This window comes from Protopterus annectens, chromosome 11.part0, assembly GCF_019279795.1.
Source record: "Protopterus annectens isolate FY-2018-M chromosome 11.part0, PAN1.0, whole genome shotgun sequence".
Taxonomy (NCBI): Eukaryota; Metazoa; Chordata; order Ceratodontiformes; family Protopteridae; genus Protopterus; species Protopterus annectens.
Window position 1 is genome coordinate 103,291,844 of NC_056745.1, and position 16,895 is coordinate 103,308,738.

The 16,895-nt window shown below is 43.8% G+C and overlaps 1 protein-coding gene across 1 annotated transcript in view; it reads right to left on the bottom strand.

Annotated features, from left to right (window-relative positions):
• Window positions 1–245: 245 nt before the first annotated feature.
• The window catches only part of RTCB (RNA 2',3'-cyclic phosphate and 5'-OH ligase), a gene marked incomplete in the record, with an annotated part of 159,070 nt that continues 142,420 nt past the window's right edge, over window positions 246–16,895 (bottom strand). The window contains 1 exon segment of the mRNA XM_044087476.1: window positions 246–587. Coding sequence (XP_043943411.1) covers window positions 480–587 — 108 coding nt within the window.

Genomic DNA, 16,895 nt, shown 5'->3' on the forward strand with positions numbered 1-16,895 from the left:
TATCGGTTTCAGACAGAAACAACTGGATGTGAAGGAAGGGCATTCCATGGGCAGGCCGACTTGGAGTATCCTGCTATGAAGACATTATGCTATGTTTTAAGTTGGTTCCCATTCGAGTACTTAATGATTTGACATTCAAAATGAATCACTTTATGGTCTTCACTAACTAACCTCTGCATTACCACAACAGCAGTCTTGGCTAAAAAAAACAAAACAAAAAAAAAAAACCCAACAAAACCAAAATATTACTAGCGTGGCAGCCTCTTATGTAATTTATTAGTTTGGTTCTACTGATGGTAGTCATTTCTTAAACATTTAACAAAAATTCTGGAGCAGTGCCACCTACAGATCACTCCTTTTCGGAGCTAGTCTCTGTTAAAGCTTGTCCACGTAAACTTCAGAATGCATTTCAAAAGGCTTAAAACGCTTTGCAGTTTCAGTGCACTTTTAACTGGACTTTGGTAGAAGGTGGTAGCAGTTTAACCCTTAATAACTGCAATAGGCCTCAGTTTGATTGCTTTCTTGCTGATGCCAGCTTCATGACAGGTATTCACAACATCTGTCACGTTTTTGTATGACTCTGGTGCCTAGGGTAGAAAAAACAAACAGTCATGCTTTGAATCTATTCTAAGTAGAATCAATAATCAAAATACATTTATGAAATGCCTACGGCTGTTCTGGGTAAGTACGTTAAACTAGTCATACAATTCACATTATAAAATCATACTCAAGCTTTCTCACCATGAAAATCAGACCACCAGTAAACCTTATAGATTCACACGTTCAAGGCGTTTACTAGGTTAACTACTTCAATGGCTTTTTTAAGCCTAGCCATGCATCTCAAATCTCTGACAGGTTCTGGTACCCCTGATAAGAGCAAGCAGAGGCTTGGGAGGTGAAACATTTACAAGCAGGGTCCTGGGAGACTAATCATTTACAGGCTGCCTGTGTCCATTATAGACATAGGTGCCAAACCACACATGAATTTACTGGTCCTCATCCAATTGTCCAAGTTACAGTTGAATTGAGTTAGGGAGGATTCCTGCCTCACACAGGTGGGGAGCCTGTTCAAGAGAAGGGGTAATATCTCTGGGATACACGTCTTTTGCCAGCAAGTCCTATTTATATCACAGGCAAGGTTAAGTCTTTAGAACAGGTAAATTCTGCTGCGCTCTGTTTTGCAGATATGCAGGAGGTCCGTCAAGAGTGGGGTCTAACAATGCCTTGTATGCCAGGTACAGATCTCCTCTCAACAGCATACACAAAACCGAATACAGGGATACAACCTTGAGGCAGTATACATAGGACATGTTACTTGGCGTCCTGTATTCTTTTAGTGAGGAACCTCTGTGGATGTTTAATTGTTGGATATCCCTCGTTAAGTACATAACAAAGGGGGCACTGTACTCAATGACAGGTCTGACGAATGCTGAACACATTGGAACAATGACTTCCTTGGACCTAGATACCATATCTGTTTATAATGTGCACAACATAAAATTATTTTCTTACTACTTTAGATATGAGACAGGGACATACGCACTAATCTAGCCTTTGACCAAGTCCCTGTCTGTGCCCACTCTTAAGGGTGTGTTGTCAATGATAGTTACACCAGGGGGTGCATGACTAACCAAGAAAACCATTATGCATTTCTTGGCATTTAGTTTTAGCCCATGGCTCTAACACCAGTTGTTTGTCTATGTCAGTCCTTCCTGTTGAACATTTGCGTCGGTGGGAGATTCAATGACAGCTACTAATTTGCAATCATCTGCAAACTTAAGTCAGCCAGAGGTCAATGACATTGGCCCTGACTTCAGAGAAGTAAATGTCAAAAAGAAGCATTCCCAGGACCAATCCCAGAGGAACTTGGCTTGTGACTGGCCTCTTCATAGAGGTGGACTCCCCAATTCTAACTTCCTGGGTCCTCTCTGAGCAGGTGGCTATCCACCAGAGTGGCACAAGGGTTTGTACCAAACTTTTTAAGTTTGTCAACACTGCCCGAGTGGGGTACTGAGCCAAATGCCTTGGCCAGGTCAAGGTAGGCAGTGTGAACCATTTTGCCCTCATCCATTGCTCTGGTGACCTTCTCAAAGAAATCCACCAGGCTAAGCAAGCATGACCCGCCCTTGGTGAAACCAAACTGGGCTGGGTCCAGTGTCTGGAGGTGTCCTGTGTCACTGATTATTTCTACGATAATTCTTTCCATGGCTCTGCATACGAGACTAGTGACGGGTCAGTAGCTTACCAGGTCTTTAGAGGGCCCAATTTTGTGCAAAGGGAGGACTGTGCTATTCTCCATTCATGAGGCACAAAGCCTGTTTGGAGGCTATAGTTAAATAGCAATTCCAGAGGGCCTGAGAGGTCTATATTTAGACGATATCCTAGAATATTGTCTGGGCCCAATGTTATAGTGTTCTTCGCCTTAGAGAGCATTAAGTACCTGTTCCAGAGTGATAACAAGGGGAGGTACATTTGATGGCATTTGCTTGGGGAAGGTTGAGGGGGAGACAGGGTAAAGTTGGAGATGAATTTGTCAGCCAGTAGGTTTGCTTCATCTTCTGGCTCAGTATAAGTGGCTCCATTTACAATAAGCTCTTCACACAACTGTGTATTGCCTTTGAGGTTGCGGACATAGCTAAAGAAAGCCTTGTGGTTGTCCTTGGCCTGAAAGGCCAAATTTACCTCAAATTTGGCATTGATAGACTATTTGTCCTCAGAGTTGTTTAAGTTTTAGACCTCCTACTTTTTGCCATGTTTTTCTTCCTGTCATACAGCCTATAGGACATTGTGATTCCACCAGGATGGCTTGTTTGAGTTAGTTCTGTTCGTCCTGGTGGGTACAGCTACCTCTATACAGCTATTAACATGCTTGTGTAGGGTTTTTGTGAATAACACTGCTCTGGCAGCAGTGTTCTCGGGGTTTGTGGTCTGACCTTACCAGACAAGTATGCAGCACTCCCATGTTAGTGAGAACCAGATCCAGTATGGCTGTAACGCTAGCTGGTGTATTCACAATCTGGTCCAGGGAGTTTGTGTTTACTAAATCCAGAAATCTCTGTACCTGTACATTTGATGGTATGCAATTCTCAATTAATAGTGGGTTAAAGTCATCCATAAATATGATACTGGGGTGGATGGAGACCGTTTCCAATAAGTTTAAATACATAAAAAAAAAACACATACAAGGTCACAGAGATTCTGACAAATCCAGCTCAATAATTTAAAAAGTACAGTTGTGTACACTTACCATAAATGCACATGTTAAAGTGTATTCACTGTTGCAGTCATCACCTCGGGGTTATCCCTGCTATGGTAGCCCTCGGCCAGCCTGAATACCACAGTCCATGTTTTTCTGCGTCGGCTGCTGTCGCTTGCTGTCTGACTTCAGGTCATCAGTGCTATAAAGGAAGGCAGCAGACGCCCATTACATCAGGTTTTCTTGCCCTAACCAGTAAGACACCCAAGTAAATATGGCAAAGTGGTCCTGGTGGCTAGAAGCCACCGTTAGAAACTTATGTCTCCCTAAAGAAAGAAGATAAAAGGAGGAAGGATGCTGGGAAACCAGGACTGCAACAGTGAATACACTCAAACATCTACATTTATGGCAAGTGTACACAACAGTACTATGTTCTTCGTTTTTCACGGTTGTAGTCATCACCTGTGGGAGGACTCCCAAAGCTGAGGAAAGGGATGGTAGGATTAGTAAGAGCCCTTTGAATGGGTCAGCAAGCCCTGCAGCACTGCAGAGGCAAACCCTGCCCTAGCCTTCGAAAATAGATGTAGGTGGTAATGCTTGGTAAAGGTATGGACGGAAGTCCAGGTGGCAGCTTCCAGGATGTCCCTGGTGGAAACTCCTCTGAGGAATGCTGTGGAAGTGGAGACTGCCCTAGTAGAATGGGTTCGAACAGACTTGGGGTGGGGTGGGGGTTCCCATGCAATGTGTAGCAGAAATGGATACAGTGTGATATCCATTTGGAAATGGTTTGTTTGGAAATGGGCTTCTCCTCTGCCCCGGGGCAAAGCTGACAAGTAGTTGGTCTGTTTTCCTGAAGGGTTTAGTATGGTCCAGATAGTATGAGCTGTCTGCGCACGTCTAGTGAGTGCAGAATTCTTTTCCCCTTGTTTTGAGGGTTAGGAAAGAAGGTGGGTAGAGATGCATGGCCTGGTTGAAAGTTACATTAGATACCACCTTGGGCATAAAGGAGGGATTAGTCCTCAGGGAGACCCTGTCTGCATGGAAGATAATGAAGGGGCTCAATGGCCATCTGTGCCTGAAGTTCTGAAACCCTTCTGGCTGAGGTGATAGCTAGGAGAAAAGCAGTCTTCTAGGAGAGGTATCTTAGTTCTGCTAAAGCAGCTGGTTCAAAGGGTGGTAAAGTTAGTTTTTCCAAAACATAATTCAGGTCCCAGGCTGGAGTGGGTGGCCTTCTGGGAGGTCTGATATTAGAAGCCCCTCTGAGAAATTGCTTAATCAAAGGATGGAAGAACAGGGGCTGTTCTGCATCAAAATGAGCTGAAATGGCTGAGGCAAGGATTTTAATAGAGGAGAATGAGATGCCACTATTAAGTAGCTCTGCTAGGTAGTCCAGGATAAGAGGGATAGAATGTTGTGAGGTATTGCCCCCTTTGGATTGGCTCCAGGAGCAGAATCTCTTCCATTTCCCTGCGTAAGATTTTCTGGTGCTGGGCCTTCTGACCTCTGTGATAATGTCTAGGACCCGTTTGCTTAACAGGGGACTCTTGTTAGCCTTTAGAGCACTAACCATGCTGATAGAGTCTACAAGTCTGGGTGCAGACCCAGCTGAGTTAAGAGGTCTGAGATCAGGGGAGGCTGTATTGTCAGGCTGCGCAGTAAGGGGGTACCAATGCTGTCTGGGCCAGTCCAGAGCAACGAGGATGGCCTTTGGTCTCTCCTCCCTTATTTTAATCAGTACCTTGGGAATAAGAGGCAGAGGAGGGAATGCGTACACAAAGAGGGTGTTTCAGGGGAAGGTCAAGGCATCCACCTTCCATGCTAGGTGGTGATACTCCCTGGTACAGAATTTTTCCAGCTGATGGTTGAGATGCGAACCAAAGAGATCCACCTCTGGAGTCCCCCACGCCCGGGTGATTTGTAAAAATATATTTTTCTCTGGAGCTACCATTAGTGGGGATCCAGTAAGTTTCTGCTTAAATGGTCTGCCAGGGAGTTGTTGATCCCTGGTAGGTATTGGGCCATCAGGTGTAGTCCCATGAAAGAGGCAGCCAGCCAGAGGTTCATGGCTAGCCTGCACAGATGGTAAGACTGGGTCCCTCCCTGTTTATGTACCACATTACTGTGGTGTTTGTTTTCATAAGGACAACCCTTGGCTTGAGATGGGGTTTGAAGATGTCAGAGCCTTTAGTACTGCCATAATTTCCTTCTGACTGATGTGTAAGGGAAGGTGCTGGGCATCCCAAAGACCTTGGGTGCACCTGCCTTCTAGGTGAGCGCCCCAAGCTATGTCTGAGGAGTCACTGGTAACTGCCTGCCTGGTTGGGAAGAGGGTGAAAGAAAAACCCTTGTTCTGGGCACAGGCCCCTGTCATCAGAGAAATTCTGCCCTTATACAGGGGATCAGAGGTAGAGAGGTCTCCAGAGGTTGAAACTGCTGACAACAAAGTTTCTTTCGGTACCACTTAGTTTTCTCATGTGAAGAATGGCCAGAGGAATTAGAAGGATGCAAGATGCCATGTACCCCAAGGGTTGCAGGAAATTCCTCGCAGTGAGGTGACTTCTGGAAGCCAGCTGGGTAAAATATAGTGGCAGTAAGCTCTGCTTTTCTGGGAATAGGAAGGCCATTCGGGATGCTATGTCCAGCTGTGCTCCCAAGAAAATGATCTTCCTGGAGGGTGTTTACCTTGATTTCTTTTTGTTGATGGTGTACCCTAAGGAGGTTAGGAGGGTTTTGACAAAGAGGGAGGTCCTTGAGGAGCTTTTCTTTGCAATCTGCTTGAATGAGGCAGTCATCCAGATAAGGGTAAATTTTTACATTTTTCTGACTGCAAAAGGCTATGGCCGGGGCTAAGCATTTGGTGAATACCCTGGGAGCAGTACATGAGCCAAAGGGTAGCGCAGAGAAATGAAAGTGTTGCGAGCCTGCTCTGAAGAAAAAGAAATTTCCTACAGGATTCCCTTATGGGGATGTGGAGATATCTAGGGTAACTAACCAGGCATTTTTTTCAGCACAGGCAGCAGTTGCTGCAAGGTTGGTATTCTGAATTTGGGGACCACCAGGAAGGTGTTCAGAATTAATAGATCCAGGATTGGGCGTCAAGTACCCTCTTTTCTAGGAACCAGGAATAGTCTGGAATAAAAGCTTTTGCCTGTTTGATCTGAGGGGACAGGTTTTACTGCCCCCTGGGATACAAGAGTTTGGACTGGTTTCATTGCCTCTGCCCAGTGATTTGGAGGCAAGTCTGGGTACCTTCTTGGAATTGGGAGTTCGCTGAAGGAGAATTTGTATCCCTGAAAAATTATCTTTAAGACCCATTGGTCCTTTGTTACAGAAAACAAATTTTCTTTGCAGAGGGACAGCCTTCCTCCTAGTTTTTGGTTGAGTGAAAAGAGTTAGAGGGTGGGAAGAGGGAGTCATTAAGAGTTTTTGCCATAGAGAGATGGCTTAGAACTCCCTGCCTTTGGAGTGGAATTGGCCACTATTTGGCTCTCTGCTGTCCCTGGGATAGGAGTCTAAGTGGTCTGTCCGAGGGGCTTACCTTGCCCCCATCTGATAGGTGCAGGAAAGGACCACTGTTTTGAGGGAAAATTCTTGCTGAACCTAGAAGATTGTACCTGAAGGAAATCTTTTACTGTTTGCATACATTTTGCTTTGTCTTCCATCTTTTTAAGCACCTATTCTGCTTTAACTCCAAACAAGCAGTCCTTATCCAAGGGTGCATCAAGCAATTTAAATAGGACATGTTCAGGGAGAGGTTGTTCCTTCAACCATGCAAGGTCTCCTAGTGACAGATCCTGACACTGCTCTCCTGCTTGAGGCTTCTAGGGCATTATCCACAGTGCAATGAGTGTTTAGCCACTTGACAAGTAGAGTGCAGTAAATCTCCTAAGTCTTTCGAACTGGCACATTCAGGAAAGGTTGAAATCTTTTGTTTTGGTAGTTCCCTCAGTCTAAAAAAGACTAAGTTTGGAAGTCCTGCGATTCCCAGTGGAAATATGTTCCCCGAGGGTGTGAAGTGTTTCCCCAAAGGAAAGATCTTCTGGTGGGGAGGCAGAAGGAATGGATTCCTCTGCATTTGAATCCTCATAAGCAGTCAGAGCCTGCTCTTCCTCCTCAAAATCCGAATAATCAGACGTCTCAGAATCCTGTTCTGCCAGTATATCAGGAGAAAGGTCTCTTCCTTTTGGATGCTGTGGCCTGACTACCCTTTATAAGGGTGATACGATCTTCTGCCATTTGAAGCATTTGAGCTTGGGGTGGTGGATCATGGTGGCTAGAGGTAGTTTTCATAGGAGTGGCCTTGCCTCTAGGCCTAAGAGTATCCACTGGTCTGAGAGAAACGGTAGTTGAAGACTTTTTTTGGTCTAGATTCGGTAGTGAGAAAAACCTCCTCGAAAGCCGGTGCCTGCATCTCGGCTCCGGATCCAACCAAAGCAGAGACAACCAAAGATTTCTGCTGCATATGAGACTCCAAAAAGGTCTCGGTAGAGGCCTGTAAAGATATTGAATGGCTGAGAAGGCACCTTACTGAATTCCAGAGAACTATCTGCTTAGCGGTAGAATCGTCAGAAGGCTTAGCCTTGTGTGGTCTGTCTCTATCTTTATCCTTATGTTTTTTTGGAATGTCTACGGGTTGTTGGCTGACTGACGCCATTTCCAAATACGAAGATGGAAGACGAAAATATCTGGTTACAATAAGAGCTCTACGACAAAAGGTACTCTAGTTAAAGAGGGCATAGAACCGGCAACAGGGGGACATCGTGGTCTCGGCCTAAACAAGTGACATTTGCTTTCCACAGGTGAGACAATTGTTAACTTTTTCGGACATCGGTTAGTACAAGAAAAAAGGATCCACAAAAGGGTACTTGGCTTTAGACGTTTTCAGCTGTAATTCAAACTCTGTTAGCAACCGACTGGTACACTTGCAAACTGCTTCTGCTATGGGGTCCACTGCAAGAAAGACTGATGTAATGGCGTCGGATGCCTTCCTTTACAGCACTGACATCAGACAGCAAGCGACAGCAGCAAACACAGAAAAACTGACTCTGGTATTCGGGCCGGCCAAGGGCTACCACAGCAGGGATAACCCACAGGTGAGGACTGCAACAGTGAAACAAGAACAACATCGTAATACTAGCACTTTCGTTTTATAACTTTTTCAGATGAAGTGAACTTACTGTTTAAATCATGTGATCAGCTTTAAAGCACATGACAGCCGAATCCCCTGAGCAAATCATGCATTAAGGCAACATATTATAAGTTCAAAATTGAAGTAAACAATCAAAGGCTGAATATCTGAATACATCAACCTGTAAAATTTTACCAATAATACATATAGCTTTATGCAAGAGCAATAATTAAATAGTAAATGCTATACTGATAAAATCTGCCCAGTAAAGTAGCAATATCATCTTTCTAAAGTTCTTGGTTTTAAAAGACAACTAATAGAAGTCTGGTCATTAATCCCTGGCCAAGAACTTGCATCAAGTCTGAGCTGCCAATAATAACTCATGTTCTTCCAACTTAACTTGCCATGTGCCACCACGTTCATTAAGGGTTACCTTTTCCATAATTGCAAATTTAAAAACATGGTCTGGTTATTCCATTAAGTGTTCGGCCAGGGCATTGTTTTTCCTTTTCTTAATGTCATATAGATGTTCATCAATTCTTTCTTTGAACTTGCACTCAGTTTTGCCTATGTAGGAAACAGGGCCATGTTGACAGAGTGCAGTGTATACTAACCCTCCTTGTCAGTCAGTTAAATGCTCCTTTTATATAAAATGTAAAGTTAACTGTTCACCCATCAAAATGTAGGGGCAAGATGGAACAGCATCCGCATTTAGACATGCAAGGAATTTTGTTACTCTTATGTGTGGATGTTCTGTTAAAATGTTCCACAATGTTTTTAAAATTACAACCCCTTTTGTATATTATGTGCAGTGTATCCTCCACTTTCTCAATAATGTGTCTTGTCTTCCCTTAGAATAGCCAATTTCTTCTGGATAATTCTCCTAATAGTTGCACTGTCAGCATTACAAGTTGTACTAGAAAATGTACAGGTACAGGGATGTTAAATTTCACTAGAAGGGGTAATATTGTCAGCCATTAAATCACTTGCTGATGCATAAATTTCAGGTCTCAGGTCTTCATGTTTCACTATGACCTAAAATTAAAAAAGCCCCTCTCTTTTATTCACTTTGTACTTCAGTTGATTTACCATACGAAGGGGATGCCCTCTAGCTAGAAACACTCTATCGTCTCACATTCATCTAAAAAATTATCAAACCCTGACACCATCTGTGCTGCCCTTACAAACTTGACCCTTGACTACAGCATATGTTTGGTGGGGATGTGAGCTTGAAAAATGCAAATAAATGTTTGAAAATGTGGGTTTTCAATAAATCTGGGTGGAGAATTTGGAGCGCTCACCATCTTTAGATACAAGTATGGATTGCACACATACATATACTTCTTTCTAAAGATAACTCAAGAGCCAAATTCTCCATACAGATTTATCAAAACCCTACCTTTTCAAACAATTATTTGCATTTTTCAAGCTCACATCCCCCACCAAAAACTTGCTGTAGTCAAGGCTCAGTTCATAAGGGCAGCATGAATGGTATCAGGGTTTGATCATTTTTCAGATGAATGTGAAGCAAAGAGTATGTTTATCGCTAGAGGTTATCCCCTTGGTATGGTAAATTAAATGTACGAAGTGACAACAGAAAGGCACTTTTTTAATCCAATTTTAGGTCATAGTGAAATATCAAGATCTGAAATTTATGTATCAGCAAGTGATTTAATGGCTGACAATATTATTCCTTATAGTTAAACTTAACATCCCTGCACCCGTACATCATTAGTACAAAATACAACCTTTACTAGATCTTTTATCACAACTTACAATGTTAACAGTGCAACTACTAGGAACATTATCCAGAAGAACTGGGCTATTCTAAGTGAAGACAGACACATTAGTGAGAAAGTGGGGGATACACCACACACAATATACAGAAGGGGTCGTAATCTTAAAAACACTGTGGAACACTAAGAACATCCACACAATAGAGTAACAAAATTCATATGTCTAAATGTGGATGCTGTTCCATCTGCCCCTACATTTTGATGGGTGAACAGTTAACTGTTTGACAGAAGGGGTAGTATACGCTGCACTGTCAACATTGCCCTGTTTTCTACATAGGCAAAACTGAGCGCAAGTTCAATGAAAGAACTGCTGAACATCTATACAACATTAAGCAAAGGAAAAACAATGCCCTAGCCAAACAAACACTTAGTGGAATGGCCAGACCACATTTTTAAATTTGCAATTATGGAAAGGGTAATCCCTAATGAATGTGGTGGCCCATGGCAACTAAAGTTGGAAGAACATGACATTGGCAGCTCATACTTAATGCAAGTTCTCGGCCAGGGATTAATGACCAGATTTCTATTAGCTGTCTTTTAAAACTAAGAGCTTTAGAAAGAGGATATTCCTATTTTGATTTTTGTTTACTTCAATTTTAAACTTGTATGTTGCCTTAATGCATGATTTGTTCAGGGGATTCTGCTGTCACATGATTTAAAGCTGATCACATGATTTTAAACGTTTTTGGCTGTCAATTTTAAGCTGATCACACGAGTTGTCACATGACCTTTTAGAACTGTATTTAAACAGTGTGCGTGTTTGGATCACTTTATCTGAAGTTTTGTTATAAAATAAAACGAAAGGGCTAATGTTACGTTTTAAGTTGTTGAGTTGGGTTTGTTGGAATCTCTGTGGCCTTGTTTTTTTTTTTAATCAGTTTGTCTTCTGTTCCAAGTTTAAATGCATGGTATGGGTTTAATTGGTCACAGTGGGTCCTATAGCTTGCAACGAAGTGGTACTGGATTTAGTCTGTGGTGATCTGAACGTGGAGATGCTCAAGTGCATTGTCCTGTTTGACCAACCTTGAGGTACATGTAAAAAGGACATCATCACCTTTAGTCCCCATCTGTACAGTAGCTGGTCCAAGTATATGGAAGGCATTATAACCCATCGGTGGTCGCCGTGGCTTTAAACTATGTCCCTGACTGCACAGATGTCTGCATTCTCCAGGCTTCTAGGGAGGAGTTTTTGGTTTGGACTCCTTACTTTGAGCAATAAAACTTTTGGATTTTCTTGGTTTTGATTTGCAATGGCAATTCATGTCAAATAAATAGTACTTAATTTAGAACACTTACAAAAAGCAACCACTAGCCTCCAAAGAATGAAGAAAGCCTTTCTTACTCTGGTGAGTACACAGGACTAAAGACCAAAACAAAACTCTAGGGCTAAAGACAATCAATACTGTCAAGCAAGCTATGTCCATAAGCACATGCAGCCCATATTTTAGTGAAAGAGGGATATATGAAAGTGGCAGAGTCAAAGACTTTTACAGCTAAAACCATAAAAAAAGTCTACAAATTTTATGGGAGAAAAAATGCAGCCAAGTGAAAGTAGAGCTGTGCAACATCTTACCATAAAAAATAAGTTATGTAGTCACCATAATGTTCTCTGTGTTGTCTATTTTCATTCTTCCTCAACCTCTGGGTGTCGGATCAGACTGTCACTTTCCAAAGTTTCAGTCCCTGAGGCTCGAGCTCCTCCCATACCCGTAATGCCTCATTTCCCAAGATCACCTCAATAGAGCTTGCTGTTAGCATATTGCAGACTATATGCAAAAATATAATTAAAGTAACTATTAGAAAGAGAGAGAACAAGGTTAAGAAGCTGAAACACGAACTTTAGTTCCTATAAGCATATTCATCAGGTCTTACCACAGCCATGGGCAGGGGGAAGGAGGGTGGGAAGGCTTGAGGAAGAATGAAAATGCTCAAACACAGATGGAACATTATGGTGAGTAAGCAACTTCTTTATCGGTCATTTTCATTCGTTCCTCAACCTGTGGGGTAGAGACCCCAGCTACCTTGGGTAGCCCTCGTGGAGGGATATTCCACAGCACTGCAGAACTAAAGGCAGCTTAATTTCTGGAGGCAACACCTAGCTTATAATGCAAAATACAGGTACGAGAGTTAAACTAGGAAGCTGCTGCTGTACAATTTTCAATCAAAATCCTAGACCAAAAAGCTTGGTATGGTGACATGGATCTGGTAGAGTGGGCTTTGACTTGTGCAGGCAAAGATATGCCCTTAGATGCATACACAAAAGAAATACAATCTCTTAACCATTTGGCTCATGTCATGTTAGAAAGGATATGAACAACTGATCAGACTTTGAAAAGGGCAAAGTCATTCAGAGAGAAAAATACAGTAGAGAAAAATAAATACAGTTGTCTATGAACACTTAGATTAAGAATATACTCTCCCTTGTTTTGAAAACTGGGAAAGAAAACTGGTAGGTTGATGGATTGGTTAATATTGTTCACTGTAGCAATAATTTTACATAATCCTTTTTACCCAGTCTTTACGGAAAATCAAAAGAGGTTTGGAAGAAAGGGCTTGGAACTTAAAAGCTCTTCTTGCAGAAGTGATGACCACCAAGAAAAGTTCTTTCCATGAAAGGAATTTCAAATCCACTTTGGCCAAAGGTTCAAAGGGAGGATGGACTAGTGCCTAAAAAATCATATGGACTAGTGCTTAAAGAATCAAAGTCCGATCACAAGGAGGAGTGAGATGCTTGACAGAAAGGCTTTTCTCCACTGTGATAATTTTATATGGCTAGCAGTTGCACTTTTAAAACGTTGCCCCGTTTTGGAAGACATCAGCAAGGGAATCAAAACCACAGAAATGGGGGAAGTAAGGGAATCCAATGGCTTCTGTTGATCCCATATGGAGAATTTTTTCCACTTGCACTTATGAATTTTTGTACTGGACGGTTAGTGGGATGAAATAAAGATCTTTTAGAAAGTGGAAGAAAGCCTGGAATGTTTAGCCATCATCAGAACTGGAAAAACCATGCGGTTAATTTTAGGCCTGGGAGATCCAAGTGAATCTGCCCTGGATGGGAGAGCAGATATGGAACCAGTTCCAATGCGCACGAAGGGCAGATAAGAGAAGACCACAGAAAGGTGAATCAGACTTGTTGAGGCCAGAAAGGAGCAATGAGGATTACCCTGCTCTTCAACCTGTGTGCTTTCGGAAGAAAGCTTGGAATTAGTAGTGGCGGTGGGAATACGTAAAGTAGACAGAGGCGCCAAGCATGAACTAGTGTGTCTCTTGGGAACTTTCCCTGAGAAGGGATCATGGCAAATAACCTGCGGCATTTGTTGTTGAGGGGATGCAAAAAGATCCTAGCAGGGTTGACCCCATTTGTGAAAAATCATGTTTGCCACAAACTGCTTTAGAGACCACTCATGAGGCGTCAACAAAACTCTACTCAGCCTGTTCACTAGAATGTTGCACTCCCCTGGAATGTGTGTTGCAATTAGAAAGTGGATGGTAGAGATCACCCACTGCCACACTCCCACTGCTTCTCAACACAGGGGGGGACTGTTTCTCCTTGCTTGTTTATGTACCACACAACTGACATTGTCTGTCTGTATCGCAATAGTCCACAGAACAACAAAACTGTGCAGGGCTTGCAATGCTAGGACGACTGCGGTCATCCCTAGGAGGTTGGTATGCGGATTGCTCTACTAATTTCCACGTGCCTTGGTCCATCCATACCAGGAAATGCCCCCCCCCCCAATTTATCATGGGAGGCATACATGGTCAAGGTGGAGTTGGGGGGGGGGGAGCAAAGGGATGTCTTGCTTAGATATCTAAGGAATGAAGCCACCACAGAAGCGAGTCTTTGCACACTCTTGAAAGCTTGATTGGATAGCTTAGAGGACCATTGAACTGCTAATGTCCACTGCAGAATTCTCATGTGTACTCTTGCTGTAGGTAACAGGGTAATTGTGGCAGCCGCAGACCCCAATGCTCTGAGTACTAATTTCGCTGGCGGATTTGGTATTGACAGAATCTGTCCGATATGTAATCTTACGGTGGAAATTCTATTTGGAGGGAGGAAGGCCAGGGTTTTGGAGGTGTCCTATGAAGTCTATTACCTGGATAGGATCCAACTGCGATTTCTGCATGTTGATGGTTATGTCTAAGTTAGGGGCTAGGTGCAATAAATAGTCCCTGGCTTAGGTGAGTAGATGGCTGGTTGGAGCAGTGAGAAGCCAATCGTTCAGGTAAGGAAACACGTAGAGAATCCCTGCAGTCTCAAGTGAGTGCGACTACCGCCATGCATTTGGTGAACACCCTGAGGGCTGTGGTGAGACCAAAGGACTCTGAATGGATAGAGTGGTGCCCAGCCTGAAGCGGAGATACCTTCTGGAGTGAGTGGTGCCCAGCCTGAAGCGGAGATATCTTCTGGAGTGAGTCTCTGTTCATTTTGATATGACAGTACAAGTCTTTCAGGTCTATTGAGCACATCCAGTCTTCCATCTACAGTAGAGGTAGAATGGACTGGATTGTGACCATCCTGAATTTTGATTTTTTTTTACCAACTTGTTCAGGGATGTCGGGTACAATACTGGCCTCAGATTCAGTCTTTTTTGGTACTAAAAAGAATCTTGAGTAAATCCCTGATCTGGGGCGGGGGGGGGGGGGGGCTTCTGGATGACTCTTGTCTAGCAATTTTGCAATCTTCAAAGCTGCTGACTTCCTCTGATTGGGTGGAATATCAGTGAGGGATCTGTTTGGTTTAGGATGTTTTAAAAACAGAATGGAACAGCCTCTGGATAAGATCCTTTGCACCCACAGATAGTTTATGATGGCTATCCAGGCTTCGGGGTGCAAGGATAAGTGCCCCACTGACTGTCTCCAGACAGGGACAGTCAGGCAACCTTTCAGGAGTGCTAAAAGGGTCTGTGAGAACAAATCTTGAGACCCTTGATTTTGTAGACCCCCTCAGCCACATGGGCATCAACCAATTATTACAGTTTCCCCTATGCCCCTGAGGAAAAAAAAAAAGTTTCCCTGGATTCCTAAAAAGGACCTTGAGACTTCTTGCACCACAATTCTTTTTACCATCTTGCTGATTCCTGAAGAAGGATTCCAACAGCAGACAAGGTCTTTCCATCTTTCGCACTATGGGAGAGTGTCTGACAGTGGGCCCAACAAAGATGAGCCATCAAAAGATGCATTGATGAATGACTGCTTGAAAGGTGCTGCGAAGTCACACAGATGCATCAAGGTAGGACACCTAATGGCGATGCTTGTAACAGCGACCCTTACGGTACCCTCTGCAATGTAGGAAATTAACCTCGTGGACTCATTGGCAATTGAATGTAGAGTGACCATTCTGAAGGAAAAAAAAAAGACCTTCCATTCCTCAGACATGGACTGTGGGGCACAGCTAGAGAGTTCTTTTGATTAAATCCCTATGCAGCCTAGTAAAATGAGAAAGATAGTTTAGCACTCATAGGGTGAAAGTGGCCGAGACGTAAGCTCTCTTGCCAAATCTGTCCATGGCTCTAGAATACTTTTTAGGCAGATGGACAGTGGAGCTTTCCTGAGCTAGCTCCTTTATGGTGGCTGCCGCAACAATTGATACTAGGTTGATGAGTGGATCAGCAGGGGGAGGGGGTGGGGGGGACACCAAAGATGCAGATTGGCTGAGCCCAAAGCCTCCAAAAACAGTTTCTTCAGGGGTAGGTTTTTGGGTAGATCAACCACCCTTCTGGTGCAGGATTTCTAAGATGTCCCCAAAAGGAGACATACTCGGGTGGAGATCTTGGGGACCCCTTCCTTGAAATCAGCATCTTCAGTGATGGATTCTTGTGGAGAATCCAGGTCTTCCTCTTGCAACTTCTCGGGGGGATGCTCCGAGGAGGTATAGGAAGAGTCCAGGGGTTCCAAGGGTGAAAAAGCTTTGAGACTTTTCTGGGCTAGCTGTCCTGGATGCGGCAGATGTGGGGTCTCATACACCGTATCCAAACAGGTAAGGGGTGGATCTGAAAGTACTGGAGCAGAGGATCTCCTTGGTAAGGAGAGAACCCTCTCCACCACCTCGAAGGCAGAGAGGCCAGCAGACTACGAAGATGTTCATTCTGGAACCAAAGCTGTTCAGGCAAAATGCACAACAGCCTCACCAATTCTGCTCCAAAGGGGGAGTTGGCACTGAACTGTCGAACGCTAAGGCTCTGAGAGGAAGTGACAGCTACAAAAACTTCGGAGTTGAATTCAGCCCCACAGAACAGATGTTAAGCCTGCAGTTCCATAGCCACTCTGCTCCAACACAGTTGGAACAGAGCTGACTTAGGAAAGCTGTCAGAGATGATCACTACTGGTTCTCCCACCTCGACTCTCGGGGCCTTTGGACCCAAGAACTCCTAAGCAGGAGGTCAGATCAGAGAAGGAGCAACAGACCTGAAAAGAGGAAGTTAACTCATGGACACTGTGGGGGATGGAGCTGGCAAAAACCACCATCTGGATCTGTGTCTGAAGGAATTGCCTCATAGGTCTCTCCACCTCAGATTCAAGGGCTACAGAAAGACCTGAAAGAGGACTTGGAGGTGGTCTACAGGATCTTTTAGGTGATCTGTCCCAAAGGGAGATCCTGAGGCAGCAGGAAGACCCGAAAGAAGACATGGAAGGTGGTCTAGAGGATCGTTTACGTGATCTGTCCCAAAGGGAGAGCCCAAGGCAGCAGGAATCAGTCCCAAGGAAGGAAGAGGAGCTCGCGTCAGTCCCAAGGAAGGAGAAGGAACTCTGAGGATGTTGGATCCGA